The sequence below is a fragment of the Myotis brandtii genome, unplaced genomic scaffold (genome assembly GCF_000412655.1).
Source record: "Myotis brandtii unplaced genomic scaffold, ASM41265v1 scaffold1086, whole genome shotgun sequence".
In the NCBI taxonomy this organism is placed as follows: domain Eukaryota; kingdom Metazoa; phylum Chordata; class Mammalia; order Chiroptera; family Vespertilionidae; genus Myotis; species Myotis brandtii.
In genome coordinates, this window is record NW_005353696.1 from 782,477 (window position 1) to 802,447 (window position 19,971).

General features: G+C 51.1%; 1 protein-coding gene across 1 annotated transcript in view; it reads right to left on the reverse strand.

The window, feature by feature from the left end:
- Positions 1-3,590: 3,590 nt before the first annotated feature.
- The window catches only part of PODXL (podocalyxin-like), a 47,332-nt gene continuing 30,951 nt past the window's right edge, over positions 3,591-19,971 (reverse strand). The window contains exons 2-8 of the mRNA XM_014542962.1: positions 16,303-16,905; positions 12,491-12,741; positions 12,092-12,163; positions 9,567-9,723; positions 9,234-9,295; positions 8,557-8,724; positions 3,591-7,581 (exon numbers count right to left, since the gene is read on the reverse strand). Of these exons, the coding sequence (XP_014398448.1) occupies positions 7,384-7,581; positions 8,557-8,724; positions 9,234-9,295; positions 9,567-9,723; positions 12,092-12,163; positions 12,491-12,741; positions 16,303-16,905 (1,511 nt within the window). The 3' untranslated portion in view covers positions 3,591-7,383. The remainder of the gene's footprint in view (positions 7,582-8,556; positions 8,725-9,233; positions 9,296-9,566; positions 9,724-12,091; positions 12,164-12,490; positions 12,742-16,302; positions 16,906-19,971) is intronic.

Below are 19,971 nucleotides of genomic sequence, written 5' to 3' on the forward strand. Positions count from 1 at the left end.
AATCGAACCTGGGACCCTTCAGTCTGCAGGCCAACACTCTATCCACAGAGCCAAACCGGCTAGGGCTCACTTTCATTTCTTGAGTGTGCTTTGAGCATGGGTCGTAGGTGATATTTGTTTTCAAAACAGGAAACCTGAAGTGATCAGGCAAGGAATTAACTCAAAAGGATGGAAATGTGGGATACAGTCTCCTCTCAATACATTTGTCTTCTGGTGGGAAGTCAGCAATAAGCAAAGAGGGCTTTGTGTTGAATTCCGTGTGATACCAGCTGCTCCCACCTTGGGGTGGAGACCTACCTGGATTGGAAGTGCTACCTCAGGAGCTTCGTTACCTGAGGAGCTGATCAGGCATCTACTAGGGAAATGCCAGTGTGTGCCCTACAGCCACAGAGTTCATAGGAATTTGAATTTTTTTTTTTCCTGTAGATGAAGGCAGTATTTTTTTTACCACTAACCCTTCCGATTTGGAGGGTGCTGTGTGAAAGGCTGATGGCTATCCTGAAGCCCACGATAGTCCTGGCATAGCCTTAAATACTAGTTGGTTACATTCCTGCTTTTCTTCAGCACCACACAGCACGCACATTCTCCTTTTCTTTTACATATCTTGGAAGGAGAAAAGATATGTGGACCCACGTACCGCGTGGTTCAGGGTTTGGGATCTGGAGAAGGGGCCGCACGCAAATGAAAGAGACGAGACAAGAAATAATTTGGAAATATTGGGGGCCAGGCGGAAAGCCCAGTGCAAGAGAAAAGACTTCCACTGGTGTCCAGGCCTAGCCAACCTTTTATTCAATTTTGGATACACATCTAGCTCTTAGGCAGGTAATTGTGGTAATAGACAGACTATCTTAAAGGTCAGTAAATATTAGAAAGAACCCTTCTGATTTGGAGGGTGCTGTGTGAAAGGCTGATGGCTATCCTGAAGCCCACGAAAGTCCTGGCATAGCCTTAAATACTAGTTGGTTACATTCCTGCTCTTCTTCAGCACCACACAGCACGCACATTCTCCTTTCCTTTTACATATCTTGGAAGGAGAAAAGATGTGGACCCACATACCGCGTGGTTCAGGGCTTGGGATCTGGAGAAGGGGCCGCACGCAAATGAAAGAGACAAGAAATAATTTGGAAATATTGGGGGCCAGGCGGAAAGCCCAGTGCAAGAGAAAAGACTTCCACTGGTGTCCAGGCCTAGCCAACCTTTTATTCAATTTTGGATACACATCTAGCTCTTAGGCAGGTAATTGTGGTAATAGACAGACTATCTTAAAGGTCAGTAAATATTAGAAAGATTTACTCTGAGACTATTTGGTCAGGAAATAGCTTGAGCCCCCATTGTCTGGACTAAACAATCAGTGCATAGCTCTGGGTGCATAGCTCTGGCCCTTGCCAGGGGCTCAAGGTTCACCAGCCTTCCGGGATCCTTGTTTACACTTCTCTGATAGTGAAGACAATGGGTGGCTTCCTGCAAAAAGGAAGAGGAGAGTCGGCTTTCTGTGGCTTACGGAAGGTGGGCAGGAGAGCATGGTGCTTGGACTAGCCCATTGCCATTACTCTGAAGCTTCTCATATTCCCAGGGACTTTCTCCCTCGGCTTTCACTTGGGAAAAGCAAAGCCATCAGTTCTATCTAGAAATATTCTTCCAAGGAAGAGACATGCTGTAGGAAGAGGTGACCTGTCTCCTGCTGTGCTGCTAAATTCTGATGGTTGGCAAACCCCAAGAGGGGAGATTAGGACACTGGCGATGTCTACTGCATCAAATGTACAGCTGCCCTCTGACCGTGGGCCACGGGAATGGGTAGCCAGGGCAGGAGTCAGCAACCGAGGTTTATTTCCAGATCAGGCATAGTCTCAACTTCTCTGCCTCACTTTCTCATCTCTTAAGTAAATGTTGGCAGCAGATCTGGTTTGCCAGGATCCCATTGACTCTTTAATCTGTAACATGCCAAGGTCCTTGAAAAAAACAAGCTATGTCAGTATTCATCACTAGTGTTAACTATAATAGCCAGTCCTATTCTTCACTCTTCCCCTTGGGGTCCAGAGAAAGGATTGGGGGAGACTGTGAGTAACAAAGAGGCATAACAAATAAGAAATGACAACAGAGTGGCTCTGGGTTGGCAGGGCAGAGAGGAGGGTGAAGGACCTATTCAGGAAGAGAATGGAGTCTTAGGTCTAAATTGCAGCCAACAATAAACTATGAGTCACTCTCTTCTTAGAACAGTGTGCCTCCAGCATGGCCCAGGGGCCTGGCGAGGTCCTGGTACTTGTATTCCTTTCTGTATCCTTGGCACACTCTTGAAGTTAACCTCACAATACCCCTGGCCCAACTCTGGTCCACCCGTAAGGGTGTTCACTGCCTTTCAGAACCCCCACATAAAATCATATTGTAGCAGCGGTTGCATTCTAGAAATGTACTCTGTTGTTGGGGCTCAAGCATTCATGTGGTATTGAAAAAGGAATGTAGGACTGAGAGAAAAGTTGTAGATTCAAGGCCTAGCACTGCCATTTAAACACCTGCCTGTGAAACCTCAGAGAGAATCCGTAATCTCTGTACCTAATTTCCCTATTGGTAGTGGTTGATAGTTCCTAAATAAGAGATGTAAAAGTGTTGTAAACTGTAAGATGTTAGGCAAATGGGAGCGATTGTATAGCAAGTATGAATGTGGACCAGATCCACGTTCCCCTCTGGAAGCTGGGACTGACAGTTCTTCCCTGCCGCGTGGACACACAGGTAGGTCACACCACCTACAGGAAGAGAATCGAGGCATCTTCGAGCATCTTCGAGTGATGGACAGGCAGAGGCTTCTTGTGACAATAGATCAGCGGTTCTCAACCTGTGGGTCGCGACCCCTTTGGGGGTCAAATGACCCTTTCACAGGGGTCGCCTAGGACCATCAGAAAACACATATATAATTACATATTGTTTTTGTGATTAATCACTAGGCTTTAATTATGTTCAATTTGTAACAATGAAATTGGGGGTCACCACAACATGAGGAACTTTATTAAAGGGTCGCGGCATTACACTGCAATAGATCCTTTTGTGGGCAGGAACGGGACCAGGGCAGAACTTCTGTTTATATCAGAAAACTATATAATTACATATTGTTTTTGTGATTAATCACTAGGCTTTAATTATGTTCAATTTGTAACAATGAAATTGGGGGTCACCACAACATGAGGAACTTTATTAAAGGGTCGCGGCATTACACTGCAATAGATCCTTTTGTGGGCAGGAACGGGACCAGGGCAGAACTTCTGTTTATTTTTTTAAATACTTTTGTCTCCATCGGTGTTTTCATACCTGATCAGGGTGTGGTGCTGGGTGGTTCACAATTGCGTCTGACGCAGAAGCAGAGGGAAGAGGTGAAAGTGATAAAGCAGTGTTGTGAGGGGCAGAGGCCTTTCGTGCTGAGACTAGAGCAGCCGGCGTTAATCCGGAGACCCCGTCCCCTCCAGGACCCCGCGCTTCCCTCCCTCCCTGTCAGCTCCCCTCCTCTCTCTGGGCCCAGATGCCCAGCCGGGGTCTCTGCACTTGCAGCAGGTGCGCAAGTGAAGAAGGCGAGCCAATCGGAGCACAACACTGGGACCAAACCGGCTTACACAAAAGCACTTTAATGGACAGTATACAGTTTTCAAAAATATATTTTTGTAAGAAAATGGCAATAATTAAGTATAGCCTTTACAAAGAAGTTTCTCAGTAAATTCCAGTGTACTTCAGACCCCTGTCCACCAAGACAGCCTCCTGGGCAAACGGTTTAACATCCACTAGTAACAGAAAGACCCACATCCAATAGCGACCCCCTCTTCTCCCTCAGTGTCGGGGTTGCACCAGGCCTGCGTGAATCTGCCTTTCCTCATCTTGTTCCCTTTGATCCTTGGTCCGCTAGTAGCAGGTGCATATGTAACAGCTCATTCAAAGCTGTTTTCTTGACAAAAGAATTGTTCATTTAAGTCTTAGACCTGAATAACTAGGAGAAAGTGTAGAAGACCAGTAAGGTTCCTATTGCTGCCTTGCTGCAGGGCAGGATGGAGAAGGGAATTCTGTCCTTTGGGGAGGGGGGCAGGGCCTGTGCTCGATTAGCAGTCCTGAATTTAGGGGTTCTCTCTGGGGCACACAGCATTGGGCAGGCTTCCAACGCAGGTTTTAATCCTGTTTCTGTCACTAACTATGTGACTTGGGCCACATCACTTTATCTTTCTGGGCTCCAGGTTTTCTGTTTAAGATAAAAACAAGAAGATTGGACTAGGTCTCCAGGTCTCTACAACCCCCTTCCTGTGACTGGTGTGTCACTTTCCAGCCAGTGTAGCCCTCACTGTACAGGCTGGACTCTGTGGGGAGTGTGAGGATCGAGTTTCAAATGAAAATGCCCAATGCCAGACAAACACTGTGTCATCAGCCTGTCTTCTATTTCATTTTTCATTCAAGAGGCATCATTTCTAGTAAAACAGACGTTTACATTCCTGTTCAGAGAAAAAAGCCAGCTCTCTTACAAATGTTTTTCCAGAGAATACTCACTCACAGCAGTGCTGGGTGAATTAACGTGGCCGTTTTATATACATTACCGAAATATCTATATATCAGCTTGAACTCGTTTTTCAAAGTTTCTCCAGCATATTGTCCAAAAGGATAAAGCTCAGAAGTAGCTTAAATAAACTTTCTGCCAGCTTTCCTGGCAAGAGGGGGGAAAGGAATCTGTCTAGATTAAACCCGTATTCTCTCTCACGATTCCAGAATATTCTGTTCGTCCTTCCAAAGCTTTGCCGCTTCTCTCGCTTTCATGGCAGCACACTTTTCACAGGGTTTGTCCAATCGTCAGATTCGCGGCTTCTGGCCTTTTACGCGGCTCAGGGGAGCCAGTGTGTCACAGCAGGAAAGAGTGTATAACCTCTCTGTGGGTACCACCTGCTTACAGTCAGCTGTAAGCATGCTCCTCTCCTCAGCCCAGGACCTGGCTTCCCGACAGCAGTTAGAACCCAGGAAGGAGACGGGAAGGCCTTTACGGGTGCATGGCCGTGTGGCCTTGACATAGATGTCTAGTGGCAAGAGCAAGCCAAGGCAAGGGATTGGACTCGGAAGTTGCCCCAAAGGCTGGAGAACACACTTTGGATGCACCAAACGAAGGAGCCTCTGGACCAGCCCAAAGCGTCTCAGCTTCTTGGGCAGAGCCAGTCATTCCTCTGGACCAAGCTTTGCTAAGCTTCATCGCTCCCCACCCCCCACCCAGGCCTGGGGGAGCGGCTTTGGCCAATTTTCAGACATATTTGCTGTCTCTGAAGGCCGGGCCGGGGAAACACGACCCAGAATCGGCAAAGGAGGAGAATCCTGGCCCCTCCCACAGTGGCCATGACAGACACACTGGGTAGGAAGAACCAAACACGGGGCAGAAAGGAAGCAAACGTCTCTTCCCAGCATGACAAGATTTCCTCTTTTCCCCAAACCGGCATCGTTCTCCCTCCTGCCAACTCCACACACTAGAGGATCAGGGCAGATGATTTGGGATCCTTGTTGGCCTTGCATTTCTCTAGCTCTTGGGAAAGCCATTGGGGCCCCAACTTGAACCCCCAGGCCAAAGGGCTAAAGGCTATGACGAAGGAATCGGGCAGCCAGGGAAGGACATAGAGCTTCCCCCTCAGCTCTTACCCTTTAAAACAAAGAACCTAGCCCAAAGCAGAGCCATGGCAGGGCCTGCCTCTAGGTTCTGGAGTCCTGGCTTTTTCTCATTCTCCTGAACAGTTCTGCCCATCTTCCTGGCTGGTTCCAGGGAATTTAGGCCCAGGAACAAGAAACCTTGGGCAAAGTTCAAAACTCCACACAGGATTCTCTCTTCTCGGAAAGTCAGATTAAGCCTCACTCTGCCCAGTCCTCAGGCGCTGTCTCCATGGCACTAACTGCTGAGCTCCCCCAACATCCCTCCACTGAGAAATATCTTGTTTCCCTGAGATGCCGCCAGAAACTGCAGGACAACTGGGCAGCCCCCTAGGACCCGAGAAGAGGACACGGTTCCTAGGCAGAACAGCAAGGCCACTGGGAAGAGACAGACGCCCGGTCCCCCAGGCTGCCCCGTGCGCACCTTAAAACGCACACCGCACATTCCCTGGGGCTCAGGAGACTCCCAATTGGTGAGATTACCTGCCTGAGAGTCTCCCTATAAATTGAGCTTTGGCCTTGGGCAGTAGAGGGCTGGACTGAAAATCAAACCGACAGACACATCAAAATAACAAAACGCTCAGCAACTTGCAAAGTCCCTGAGTTTCCTATGACAGAGAGAGTAAGCCCATCCTCCTGGCTGTTTCACTCGATTGTCTCTTGAGGACACCTCTCCGCTGGCTGGGGACCCGGGAGGTCCTTCCTGAAGCTGCTCATTCACACTGGATCTCGGGGGAAGGGGGTCCCTAGCTTGGGTCTCACTCCATCTGATGAGCAGTAAACAACAAACTAGGAACACTTTGCCTTCAGTCGCTGCTGTAGATGGAAGTCCCCGGTGGACATGGGAGGCCAAAGGAACACAGTTGGAGCCTGTGGTGATGGGCAGGACCCACCCCGGGAGGAAGGGCTTCCCCTGCTGCTCACTGTAGCAGACCCCTTAGCAGACTTCATTCACACTGGGAGTCCTGGGTGGGTTACGTCCCAACCTGCTAAGCAAAGGCTAAGAAACCAGAATTCAGAGCAAGAGGTTCAAGGTCATGAATGACTTGTGAGTCCCAGGGCACCAAGGCAGAGTGGGGATAAAAACGGAGTGAAGGGAGGGGGAGGAGCAACGGGATGGGAACACTGACAGACGAGGCTGGGGTAGGACGCTGCACTGGGGACCCAGACTCTCAAGTAATCAGATCCCACTGAGACAGGACCTGGCCCCGCTCTCCCTTCTGCCCCATCCACAGACTGCAGCCTCACCCCTGCGCAGGGCAGCTCCGGAGGGAGGGCGGCGGTGATCCCAGCAGGTGGCAAGGTGGGGATGAGCACTGGGCTGAAGGAGTCTGTTTTCATCCTGACTCTGTCACCAAGTGGCTGTGTGATCTTGACCTTACCCTCCGTAGGCCTCGGTCATCTCGCCTGCGAAACGAAGGGATTCTACCAGATGATCCCTAAGGTCCCTCAGATGGCTCTTTCTTTTATTTCTCTTCCTCATCTTCCAGCAGCACTGAGCTCAGGCACTAGTGGGTTATTTTACAAGAGGAATCTAGACAGAATGTGATTTGTTCAGCTTGAAAAGGGAAATATTAAGGCCCTGTGGGGACTGGAGGGCGGGTCCCTCTGAGTCTGCTCGCCCCCCACCCCCAGTCTTTCCCTCATGTGGGGAGGACTCTCCTCCCCTGTCCAGTTGGCACTTGAGGTGGTTCAGTCTGGAGCTCTGTGCCCTGTCGGCGGCGCCAGCAGACCTGATTAGAGGTGTGTGTCCTCCTCCTCGTCCAGGTCATCCTTGATCAGGTTGTCCAGGGGGACGATCCAGCTGTCCCCCAGCTCCCCATTCAGGTTGACCACCTTTTTCTCCTGCATCTCTGATGAGGTCTCCATCACTTCCAGCGTTGGGTTGTCATGGTAACCATTCTCCACCGTCTGCAGCTCCTCTGTGAGTCGTTGCTAGAGTGGGGAAGAGGAGTGAAGAAGAAAGGTAATCTGTGGGGACTATTACCCTTAACGTAACACAGGTACCCCTATAATCCAGGAACCCCCATTGGGCTAGTGTGAGCAGTACGTGCTCTTGGAGGCCACCCTGACGACTGGCCTGCCTCAGGACTAGCTGGACAAGGGCTTCCTCAAGTTCCCAGCTCCCCTCACCTTCGCCCTGCTGACTTGTGTGAGTGGAAATGGGCTTCGTTCTCCAAAGTCCTCCAAGTCTCTCCTCCGTTCCCTCCCCACAAACCTTACTCTCCAGGCGCCTGCCTCACCGCACTGCACTGCACTGGGAAGGAACTCACTTTATTCAGACGGGGGCTGAGGACCTCTCTAGGCGGAGCAAGGTGGGCCCAGCAGAGCGTACAGCCACCTCTGCTGCGGACAGTGGCCGTCCGGAGCCAGAGGTATTCCATCTGACCTGAGACTCACCCTGCATGCCCAGTGGAGTCACCTGACCCAGAGATTCTGTTTCAAATGCCGTGTGGGGAGCTGGGCTTGGGGATCGTTTTAAAGCTCGCCCAGTGCGCAGCCAGGGCTGAGAACCAGAGTCCGGGTGGAAGCGGAATGATGGGAATCCCAGTGAGGTGAGTGGAAGAACTGGCTCGAAAGGCGTGCTACACCCCCCGACTTCAGTGACCCCGCAGAGCAGCTCTGCACGGTGGGTCTTCTCCCCACTGTGCAGACGAGAAGCCTGGTGCTGAGACTATATGACTTGCTCGAGGTCACACAGACAAGAGCGACAGAGCTAGGGCTTAAACCAAGTCTTCCTGACTCCAAAGCCCACGTTCTTCCCTCCCACCATGCTGCCGCTTTAACTGTCCAGGAAAGTGCCCATTTCCTGGAAGGGCTGGTGTCTGCCAGGGTCCCCGGCCCACTCACTGACCTCTGCTACGGGAATAGTGGGGTGAGAGTCCCTGGCTAGGGGTGGGGGGTGCTCACCTGGTCCTTCCTCTGAGAGAGGCGCTGGTGGCAGCAGCCGTACAGGGCTGCCACGAGGAGCAGGAAGGAGGCCATGCAGACGATGGTGATGATGAGGGGCATGCTGAACCGGTCCTCCGTCTCTTCCGGGGGTCCTTGGCCCCCCAGCTGCATGTCACTGACGCCCACCTGGCCGGGAGAGAGGAAGGTGTGTGGCAGAGAACAGGTCCCAGGCCTCCTCTCTCTGAATTCCCACTCATTCAGGAGGTCGTCTGCTCAGGGTGGGGCCGAAGACACCGCCCTGCTGTCCCCTCTCTCGTCCTCCTGTCTTCTAGATCAGTGATGGCGAACCTATGACACGCGTGTCAGAGGTGACACACGAACTCATTTTTTTTGGTTGATTTTTCTTTGTTAAATGGCATTTAAATATATAAAATAAATATCAAAAATATAAGTCTTTGTTTTACTATGGTTGCAAATATCAAAAAATTTCTATATGTGACACGGCACCAGAGTTAAGTTACGGTTTTTCAAAATGCTGACATGCCGAGCTCAAAAGGTTCGCCATCACTGTTCTAGATGCTTGCAAACTAGAGGTGCCTCTACAACGAGAGAGATGCTGTGGAGCAAAGTAACCGGGGACTTCTGAGGGACCGGCTCCTGAGCCCTTGGTCCCAGCACCTGGGAGGATCACTTACCTCCTTCAGATCATCCCATTTTTCTTTCAGCGGTTCATAGAGGTCCTTGGGCAGGAGTTTGGCTGTGGGAGGGAGAGATGCTGCCTCAGTGGTCTGGCTCAGTGATCTGGTGAGGGACAGATGGGGCCCCACCAGGAGGACATGCCGTATCCCCACCTCCTGAGTGGCCTGGGAGGGGGCCTCTGGGGCGGCCTGGGAGGGGGACAGCTTGACGATTCTTAAGGAACTGAGGGAGCACCGGCGCTGACCCATCTCCAGGGCTCCTGAGCTGTCACCCCTCCTGACCCATCCCCCACCCACAAAGGGCTCAGCCCCTCCTTGCCCCGAACTCACTCTGGATAGTGATTTCTTTGATTGCCACGGCCTGGATTTCTAGAGCAGGCACCACGCGTATATGGCACTGATCTTGACTTGGGTTGAAGTTGGCCTTTGCTGCTCGGCACAGAAGTGTAACCAGCTTGTCATCCAGAAGGCTCCCGGGGCCCCCCGCCTGGAGTGGGAGACCACAGGTGAGTCCTCAGGGAGCCTACAGCAGCCCAGGTGTGGGGCTGCCCTTCGGAAGCACAAACCTGTTTCCCTCTCCAGCCTCAACTGGGGCCATTCCCAGGCCGGCCAGGAGTTAAGAGATCTGTGCTGTTCGGCAGGACAGACCCTGCCCTCCACGCCCCGTGCACCTCTCTGCTGCCAGTCCCCCACCCTGTTTATCTTGTCCATGTGGAACAAGGCCTTTCACCCTAATGCCCTTCATCATCTCTCTCCTTAGAAGGGGCTAGAGGAGGTACGGCCACTCCTCCCCCCGTGGGAAAGACCAGTTCTCTCTGAGCTTCTCCAGCCTTGACGCCCAGTTCAGAGACCTCAGCAGAGGAAGCCATAGCTCTCATGAGGTTCAGGGTTATCTACCCCAGAATTGAAATATGTGCTAAGACCCTCTGGAGCCATCAGCAGGCTGACAGCATGAAAGGCGGGGCCGTCACTGAACAGGCAACCGGGGAGTATCTTAAAGATGCAGAAGGGGACATCTCGGAAGGGGGCTTTCTATATTCCTAGGGAGACAGCCCGGCTGACATGCCTTAGGGCAGAGGGTGAAGAAGCAAAGTGTGGCAGCTTTTGCCCAGTCCTGTGTGGGGAGCCGGCCCGGCCATGGCATACTCAGCCCCAGGGCGCCTTATGTGCCACGCCAGCTCAGCCTGGTTCAGTGACCCTGAGTGGGGGGGGGTGGGGGGGTGAAAGGATTGAGAAAAGACAGACAAGAGAATAAAAGCGGGGTCTCAGTGGGACGCTGCTCCCTGATGAGGAGACAGCGCCCACAAGCCGTGTCTTTATTTTATAGCAGATGCCACGAGGCAAAGCAAAGGCGTGATCACGTTGTTTACAGCATTCTCGTGAGCTCCAACCTCACTCAACTATATGCACCTGAACTCTACCACAAGGCACGTGGGGCTACGTGTTCGGACCATAGGTTCAAGCTTACAACCACAGCTGTTGGCTATGATTGTGCTGGGAGGGCCCTGCCCTCCAGCTGGGACTTGCACGTGGCAATGAGAGGACCCTGTCCTTTCATTAGTCCGAGGCTTGAACCTGGCCAAACACCGCAACCGCGCCCCACAGTCCTATCATGCCATCTAGAGGCACCAAGCTGGCGTTTCTCTGACCTGGTTTTGGAATAAGGGACCGAGATGAAGAAAGGACTCTTGGTTTGGCTTACCTCAGGAACCCCCAAACCAACTGCTGGGTTTCGACTGGAATTTCTTAGGCTTACTAATTCCCCAGCCCGACACCAGGTTAGGATCCAGGCTTTCCACCTGCCTTTCACAGCAACGGGGGAAAGTGCCCCTCACACCCACTGACAGCCTGCCAACAAGGAGATTCCTGCCTGGTCCCGTACGCCCAACCTCAGGGGAACACTGCTCCCCTTTCCAAACTCTCCTCTGAATGTATGCTTTCTTTTTATTTTATTGGTTTTATTTTTTTAAATTTTGTTTTATTGCTTAAAGTATTACAAAGCTTTTGTAAAGTTCGCTTGGAAAACGCCAGCAAAATGGGCGCCCAAAAGGAAACAACTGCAGAAAGTACAGGCGGCATTAAAGTGCTGCGAACCCAAGTTCTCGGTTCTTTAGAAACTACGTTCTGTCCTAGTTCCTAGGGGTGTTCGCAAAAACAAGCACTGACCAGGAGAGGGCAGCAGTGAGCCACCCATCACCTGCACTCGCAGGGCTCAGCCACTCACTGGTCGGTGCTGAGGAAAACCCTTGGAGAGACTGGCGGCCTGAGGGCACACAAGGCTACACTCTGGCCTTCATGCCACCCGCTCCAGTGCACACACGCACCACTCCGCGTGGGAGAACGACTTGGCAATGGCTCTCTGATGCTCAGGAGCTCTGCCTCCGTAGGTTAAAGGAAGATTCTCTCTGGTTTTCGTGAGGCCATGGACCAGGAAACAGAAAACCAGACGATAAGAACAAGGGCCAGTTGCAGACTAAGCTTCTCATTTTTACTCGAGGCCTCTGTAGCCCACAGAGATAGACTAACCGTTACCCGAGCTAGAGGCAAACAAGAACTAGGACTGGGGGCTCCCAAGCTCAGAGCATGTGAATAGTTGCGCAGTGAAAGCCCAGGACAGGCACCTGGTGCTCCTGGCCCTGCCGCAGCCCTGGGGGTTGCGGCACCTGAACCCCATTTCCTCCCTCTATGAGACGGGATGGGGCTACTTCCTAACAGGACAAAACAAGGCCAGGAAAGTGAACACGTCTCAGCCCCTTTTCCGAAGGAACTTCGTTCCCACCTCCCTTAACCCTGCTGCTGCTGAGCTGCACTTGGGGGTGAGAATCGGGGTGGGCTCGGGTTAGCGAGGCACTCACACAGAGGCTGGTTTTCGTGAGGTTCAGGATGAGCATCTTCTCATTCAGCCTTTCCGGAGGCTCACATTTTACCTGTAAGAAGCCACTGGATTAAGGTCCAGGCTGAGATGGAAAGGACCTCGTCTTTGACTCCTCCCCTCCTCCCCCTGGGTGGGTGAGACCAAGGAGTTCCTGGCCCCAGGAGCGTGGCTGGGCCAGAGTGTCAGAACCAGGTGTGTCCCGCCCATCTAAGCCAGCGCCTAGCAAAGCCAGGAGGGAGCAGGGCCATTGGATGGCTGCTCCTGCTGCCCTAGCCAGGGGCCCGGGGCTGAAGGGAAGAAGAGAAATGCTCTTCCCGGAGAGAGCCCCTTCCCCCCACCCGGGTCTGGGCTCTCTGCGGCCCATCCCTGCCGGACTTACCCTCTCATTCCCAGGAGCTGAGGGGGAAGAAGGGATGCTGGAGTCTTGGGGGGCAGTTGGAGCCAGCGGAGTGCTGGAGCCTGTGGGTCCCCCAGGAGGCGTGGCCGCGGGTCCTGATGAAGCTGTTGCCGGCCGCAGGGGCTCAGACGTAGAGGCCCCAGGAGAGGGCCCAGCGACGGAGGAAAGGGTCCCCGTGATGGCTGGCACACTGCTGGAGATGGGTTGTTTTCCTTGTGAGGTAGCCAATGGAGCTGTAATTGGGAAAACAAAGGTTGTGAGAAAAGATGAGTGGTACCTTTAAGAGAAAAGGCCAGCCTTTCTTGTTCTTAGTTTCATCGGGTCCTTTGGTCTTATCCCCCTACCCCCAGCCCACCTGGACTGCAAGCGGGAGTAAGCAAACCAGGAGGAAGAAAAGGCAGAGGGCAATTCCTGCAACCTGGTGCAGGGTGGGTTGGACTGGAGGAGCCCGCGTGAGAACAAGAGGAAAGGAGTAACAACAGTGACAGTGACATCAGCAGCAACAGCTAACACGCACTGAGGCGCTGACTTCCTGGAGGGACTGTCCTAAGTGCCTCAAAGGTACTTTCTTAGTGGATCCTCACAACAACCCTAGGAGGCAGGTACCATGATTACCAGCTCGGAGGTTTGCCTAATGTCCTATGCTAACAAGTGGCCGAGCCAGGATTTGAATCCAGCCGCACCGGATGCAGAGCCCTTGCTCTTACAGCAGGATTCGACCACCCTCTCCTGGCGTGGCAGTCCGTCACCTCGGTAAGCACCTGGCTACCCGGGGGGAAGCTTGAAAATGCAGATCCTGAGGTTTGCACTCAGAAGTTCTGATGCAATACCTCTGACATGTCATGACCTTGAGGTTCATGACCCATCAGTGAGTTCCGAAATTAATTTACTGGGTTAAGACCAGCACTGAAAAAGAAAGAGGAAATGGAATGAACTAGGAAATATCAGGGTGTGGCACATCTGGTAAGGATAAGCCCTGATTAGTGAAAACTTGTATCAGTTATGTGTGCGTTACATGCATTTTACATGTATGTGCCCTGCATCGCGGTGTAAAACCAACATGTATTCCTTATAGACTCTGTCAAACACACTGGAGAAAGACTGCTCTGGAGGATTTCTATTAATACCTTGCCACTGCCACCCACGAGTCTCACCCACGAGTCTCGCCCACGAGCAGACAGTTGGCTGTGTCTGTGCTCAGCCGGGCAGGGCACAACATCGACGCTCAGAACACACCGGGCTGAGTGAAGGTGGCATGTCTTTAACAATGTTTAACCCTGAGCATGGATCTCCATCTTCCAGCTGAGCAACTGCACAGATTCTGAGTATTTAAGTCTCTTGCCCTGCCCGGATGGCTCAGTAGGTTGGAGCATCATCCCATACACCAAAAGGTTGCAGGTTCGATCCCCAACTGCGGTGCATACAGGAGACAACTGATCTATGTTTCTTTTCTCTCTCTCTCTCTCGTCGATGGCCTTCTCTCTCTCTCTTTCTCTGCCTCCCTCCCTCCCCTTCCTCTCTCTCTAAAAACCAATAAAAAATATCCTCGGCTGAGGATTAAAAAATGCCTCCCTCCCCCTTCCTCTCTCTCTAAAAACCAATAAAAAATATCCTCGGCTGAGGATTAAAAAAATGAAAAATAAATAAAAGTTTCTTCTTGCTTGAAAATAAAAGGCATTACTTACCTGGTGGGGTAGGTGTCCCCTGAGATGTGCCTGCAACCCCCGTCGGTGTGGTGCCTGGGCTACCGGGAGCCACCGTCATTTTGTTTGGCCCCTCAGGAGAGCTCCCTGGGGGACTCTGAGTCCCAGGGCCCGGGGTCAGTGGTCGAGTGCTTGAGGTGGTCAAGGAAGGACCAGCAGAAGTGGAACCTGGGGTGTTAACCACATGTGCAGGTTGAGTGGTCGCCTGAAGTCCTTTCTTCGTGGTCATGATGTTCGTAGTAACATTAATTGGGATCCCAGCTTGAGCTGTAGTTTTCATTTCATTTGGGATGCTTGTGGGTTCTGTCTTGGGCTTCGTCGTCGGGGCAGCCGTTGGGACAGGTGTAGTCTGGCCTGAACCTTGCTTCGGGCCACCCGCAGGGGTGGTAGTGCCGCCTGAGTCTGCTTTCGTATCTCCGCCACTGGATGCTGTCGTTGTGCTTTGCGTGGCTGGGGCTGGAGCCACCGCTGAGCCACTGGGTGATGTGCTCTGATCTCCCGGTGCTTTGGCTGTGCTTTGTGTGACTGTGGTTGGAACCGGGCTTGTCTTGCTTGTGGCTGTAGATGTGGCTGTGGTCGTGGCGCCTGTTCACAAAGACAACACAGAACGAGTTAGGGTGTTAGCTGGCAGTGTTCTCTGCCCCTTTCCCCAGCTTCCCCAGGACCCAGGGGCCTTGCTCTGTCTCTGCCATCCGCCTCCCTGAAGGCCTGGCCCTGGACGTGCCCAGATTTTTCTGAGGTTCAGGAAGCCTCTCATGGGGAGACAGAGAGTAAAGCAAACTCAAGGGAAACTCTGCCGAATGAAAGGCGGGGCCAGCTAGTCCTGCTGCATGTGGAGCCCACGGTGGACTCCCTGCCCTCCCCATCGGCCCCATGCACGTGCCCTTGAAGTTTTCAATCCGCCCCCACAGACCCAGGCCGCGGGGTCACTGCGCCTCCTTCCCCAGCTCCCAGGCACATGACCCTGAGGACACCCAACAGACTCCTGCTTGTTGAAAGGTCCTGTTCTAAGCAGGAGACATGCCTGTTCTCAGGGCCGTGCAATCTGGAGGGAGAAACTGACAATCAAGCTAACATCACAAATGACTACTGAAGAGTAACAATGAGACCGCGAAGGAGGGACAGTGCAGTGTGTGGGGACTGCTTAGCGCGGTAGCTTAACCTTGTCAGGGGATCGGGGAATGAAGATCCTCTACTTGTTTGTTTAACAAATTATTTATTGAGGGAGCCCTTCGATGATGGGTTCTCTGTTGGGCCCTGGGATGCCACGATGAATAAAACATAATCCATAGCCTCAGGAAGCTTCCATCCCAGTGAATAAGGCAGCGATTAAACAAGTAGACAGAACTTCGGAATCTCGGATTCTTGTGGCATGAACAAGGAAATGATACAGAGAACACGGCGGAGCTGTTTAGACAGAGCGCTGAGGAAAGGAGCTCAGAGGTGACTGTTACGCTGAGACTCAAAGGATAACAAGGAGAAGGCTGTGTGGAGATTACATGCATTTTACATGTATGTGCCCTGCATCGCAGTGTAAAACCAACATGTATTCCTTATAGACTGCCGTCAAACACACTGGAGAAGGACTGCTCTGGAGGATTTCTATTAATACCTCGCCACTGCCACCCACGAGTCTTGCCCACGAGCAGACAGTTGGCTTGTGTCTGTGCTCAGTAGGGCAGGGCACAACATCGACGCTCAGAACACACCGGGCTGAGTGAAGGTGGCATGTCTTTAACAATGTTTAACCCTGAGCATGGATCTCCATCTTCCAGCTGAGCAACTGCACAGATTCTGAGTATTTAAGTCTCTTGCCCTGCCTGGATGGCTCAGTAGGTTGGAGCATCATCCCATACACCAAAAGGTTGCAGGTTCGATCCCCAACTGCGGTGCATACAGGAGACAACTGATCTATGTTTCTTTTCTCTCTCTCTCTCTCGTCGATGGCCTTCTCTCTCTCTCTTTCTCTGCCTCCCTCCCTCCCCTTCCTCTCTCTCTAAAAACCAATAAAAAATATCCTCGGCTGAGGATTAAAAAAATGAAAAATAAATAAAAGTTTCTTCTTGCTTGAAAATAAAAGGCATTACTTACCTGGTGGGGTAGGTGTCCCCTGAGATGTGCCTGCAACCCCCGTCGGTGTGGTGCCTGGGCTACCGGGAGCCACCGTCATTTTGTTTGGCCCCTCAGGAGAGCTCCCTGGGGGACTCTGAGTCCCAGGGCCCGGGGTCAGTGGTCGAGTGCTTGAGGTGGTCAAGGAAGGACCAGCAGAAGTGGAACCTGGGGTGTTAACCACATGTGCAGGTTGAGTGGTCGCCTGAAGTCCTTTCTTCGTGGTCATGATGTTCGTAGTAACATTAATTGGGATCCCAGCTTGAGCTGTAGTTTTCATTTCATTCGGGATGCTTGTGGGTTCTGTCTTGGGCTTCGTCGTCGGGGCAGCCGTTGGGACAGGTGTAGTCTGGCCTGAACCTTGCTTCGGGCCACCCGCAGGGGTGGTAGTGCCGCCTGAGTCTGCTTTCGTATCTCCGCCACTGGATGCTGTCGTTGTGCTTTGCGTGGCTGGGGCTGGGGCCACCGCTGAGCCACTGGGTGATGTGCTCTGATCTCCCGGTGCTTTGGCTGTGCTTTGTGTGACTGTGGTTGGAACCGGGCTTGTCTTGCTTGTGGCTGTAGATGTGGCTGTGGTCGTGGCGCCTGTTCACAAAGACAACACAGAACGAGTTAGGGTGTTAGCTGGCAGTGTTCTCTGCCCCTTTCCCCAGCTTCCCCAGGACCCAGGGGCCTTGCTCTGTCTCTGCCATCCGCCTCCCTGAAGGCCTGGCCCTGGACGTGCCCAGATTTTTCTGAGGTTCAGGAAGCCTCTCATGGGGAGACAGAGAGTAAAGCAAACTCAAGGGAAACTCTGCCGAATGAAAGGCGGGGCCAGCTAGTCCTGCTGCATGTGGAGCCCACGGTGGACTCCCTGCCCTCCCCATCGGCCCCATGCACGTGCCCTTGAAGTTTTCAATCCGCCCCCACAGACCCAGGCCGCGGGGTCACTGCGCCTCCTTCCCCAGCTCCCAGGCACATGACCCTGAGGACACCCAACAGACTCCTGCTTGTTGAAAGGTCCTGTTCTAAGCAGGAGACATGCCTGTTCTCAGGGCCGTGCAATTTGGAGGGAGAAACTGACAATCAAGCTAACATCACAAATGACTACTGAAGAGTAACAATGAGACCGCGAAGGAGGGACAGTGCAGTGTGTGGGGACTGCTTAGCGCGGTAGCTTAACCTTGTCAGGGGATCGGGGAATGAAGATCCTCTACTTGTTTGTTTAACAAATTATTTATTGAGGGAGCCCTTCGATGATGGGTTCTCTGTTGGGCCCTGGGATGCCACGATGAATAAAACATAATCCATAGCCTCAGGAAGCTTCCATCCCAGTGAGTAAGGCAGCGATTAAACAAGTAGACAGAACTTCGGAATCTCGGATTCTTGTGGCATGAACAAGGAAATGATACAGAGAACACGGCGGAGCTGTTTAGACAGAGCGCTGAGGAAAGGAGCTCAGAGGTGACTGTTACGCTGAGACTCAAAGGATAACAAGGAGAAGGCTGTGTGGAGAAATGGGAGGAAGGTATACCCAGTGGCAGTCACTGGATTGAAGGCCCACCTTGACTACATCTGCAAAGGCTATTTCCAAATAAGGTCACATTCCCAGGTACCAGGTATTGGGGATTAGGACTCAAACACAATTGAACCTTCTGATCTGCTCCCCCAACCCCACTTATTCCACTATAAAAACCAGGGTTCTTAGAAGTCAACTCTGCTTTAAGCAGAAAATGAATTTATTAAAAAGATAATGAGTTAGTTAACGAAATCACTTGAGATGGCTGAAGAATGAGGCTTAAGTCAGAAACTGCACCCAGAACTCTTCTCCTGAACGTGGCTGGTGAGGACACCACTTCCACCAGCACTGAGCATGGCTGGCTTCGGTTTGCACCCCTGACACCACTAGTGCTAGGTACCGACGAGAGAGCTCAGCCTTCAGGGATGCCATCAGTGAGAGCTTCCCCATTTTCTGTTATGCCTGTGTGTTAAGATACTGGGAGGCACCACAGGGGGTCCCTGGGCTCCATCCACATTCCCCACTGCTACATTATGTCACCACATGTAGGATTCACAGTAAGATGAATACACCTTGTAAGCTTTAAGGCTCCTATTTTGCCCTGAATGAATTCCTGGGTGACGCCGTGTGCTCTGTGGAATATCACCATGGTGACTAAGGCACTCTATACGTCCATGCCTCGTGTTGCTGACAGAACATGGCATCTGGGAAAACATACTCAGATTGAGATGTGTCTGTTTTAGCTGCCTCCCTACACCATGGCCACTTGTTCATGAGCCCACAGAGCAATCATTATTAGGTGGAGGCAGAAAGAAACTTACTGAGGGGCACAATGGGTCATCTTGTTCACCTGATTATCGAGAGTGAGAAAAAAAATCCTCCAGTTCTATCCCAAGAAGTCCACCCATATGACTCTTCCGTAAAACTCCTTGCACCGATCCTCCATTCACTATCCTAAGTTCCTAAACACCTATCAAAAAATCATTAGTTATTACCTATAAATTTGGTCAGATCCTCACCTCAGTGTAGCTTACCTTCAATTAAAAAAAAAATCATGAAATATACTATTCAAAGTCCTGCCCATTGGAAGAACTTTTTACACTATCCTTCAGGGTCTCCCCTCAATTGGGCCTTTATCCCACAGCTGTCCACTCTTGCCAGGTCCTAGCATATTACATACATCAACAAAACTTTCCCTTTCTCAGACAACTGATCACGGGGAACTACTTTACTTTGAGACTTTCAGGTATGAGTTGAGGGAAGGTGGCAGTGTGGCAGGAACAGACGGGCTGAGGGTGTGGCCACCTTGTAATTTACACATATCTGTTTTAGGACTGGCTCAGGTCTGGTCCTTTATATACTCTTCAACTTGACCATGGAAAGCTGCAAAATAAACCCAAAGAAAACTAGTAGGAATGAAATAATAAAGGGAAAATCAGAAATCAATGAAATAGAAACCAAAAGACAATAATAGCAAACATCAACAAAGCCAAAAATAGATATTTTAATTAACTAATAAAATAGTAAAGACTTTGATGAAGTTGGTCAAAAGGAAAATAACCCAGAAGGCATAAATACAAAATATGAACTATAATAACAGTTATTTATAGTATTGGCCATTATGAGCAAATGCTGATAAATTTGAAGCAGATGAGATGGACAAGTTCCTAAGAAAAATACAACTTACCAGAGTAACTCAAGAAGAAATAGAAATCATAATTTGTCCTATATTCACAAAGAAATTAAATTGGTAGTTAAAATTCTCTCACAAAGAAACTCCAAGCCTCAATGCAAGGGTCAAATATTCTAACCTTACAAGAAATGTCTATAGCAGAGTTTGTTTTGCCTTAATATGTGTGTCTGTAAAAAGAATTCATTCATATGCAGTTATCAATCAACAAAACATTAACAGTACAAACCAAGAAAAGAGACACATTTGGCTTCACCAGAATTAGGGACCCATGCTCATCAAAAGAAACCACAGGACTTCCAGTTTCAGCTAATAATGATAGTTGGGGGAAAACAAACAAAACAACAACAAAAAAACACACAAAAATAACATTGCTCTTACCCTTACAACAAGAAAAAAGCTGGAGAAACAGACAACTAACAACTCTTCTTGAACCTGTGGGAGAACTGAGGTCATGAGCAAA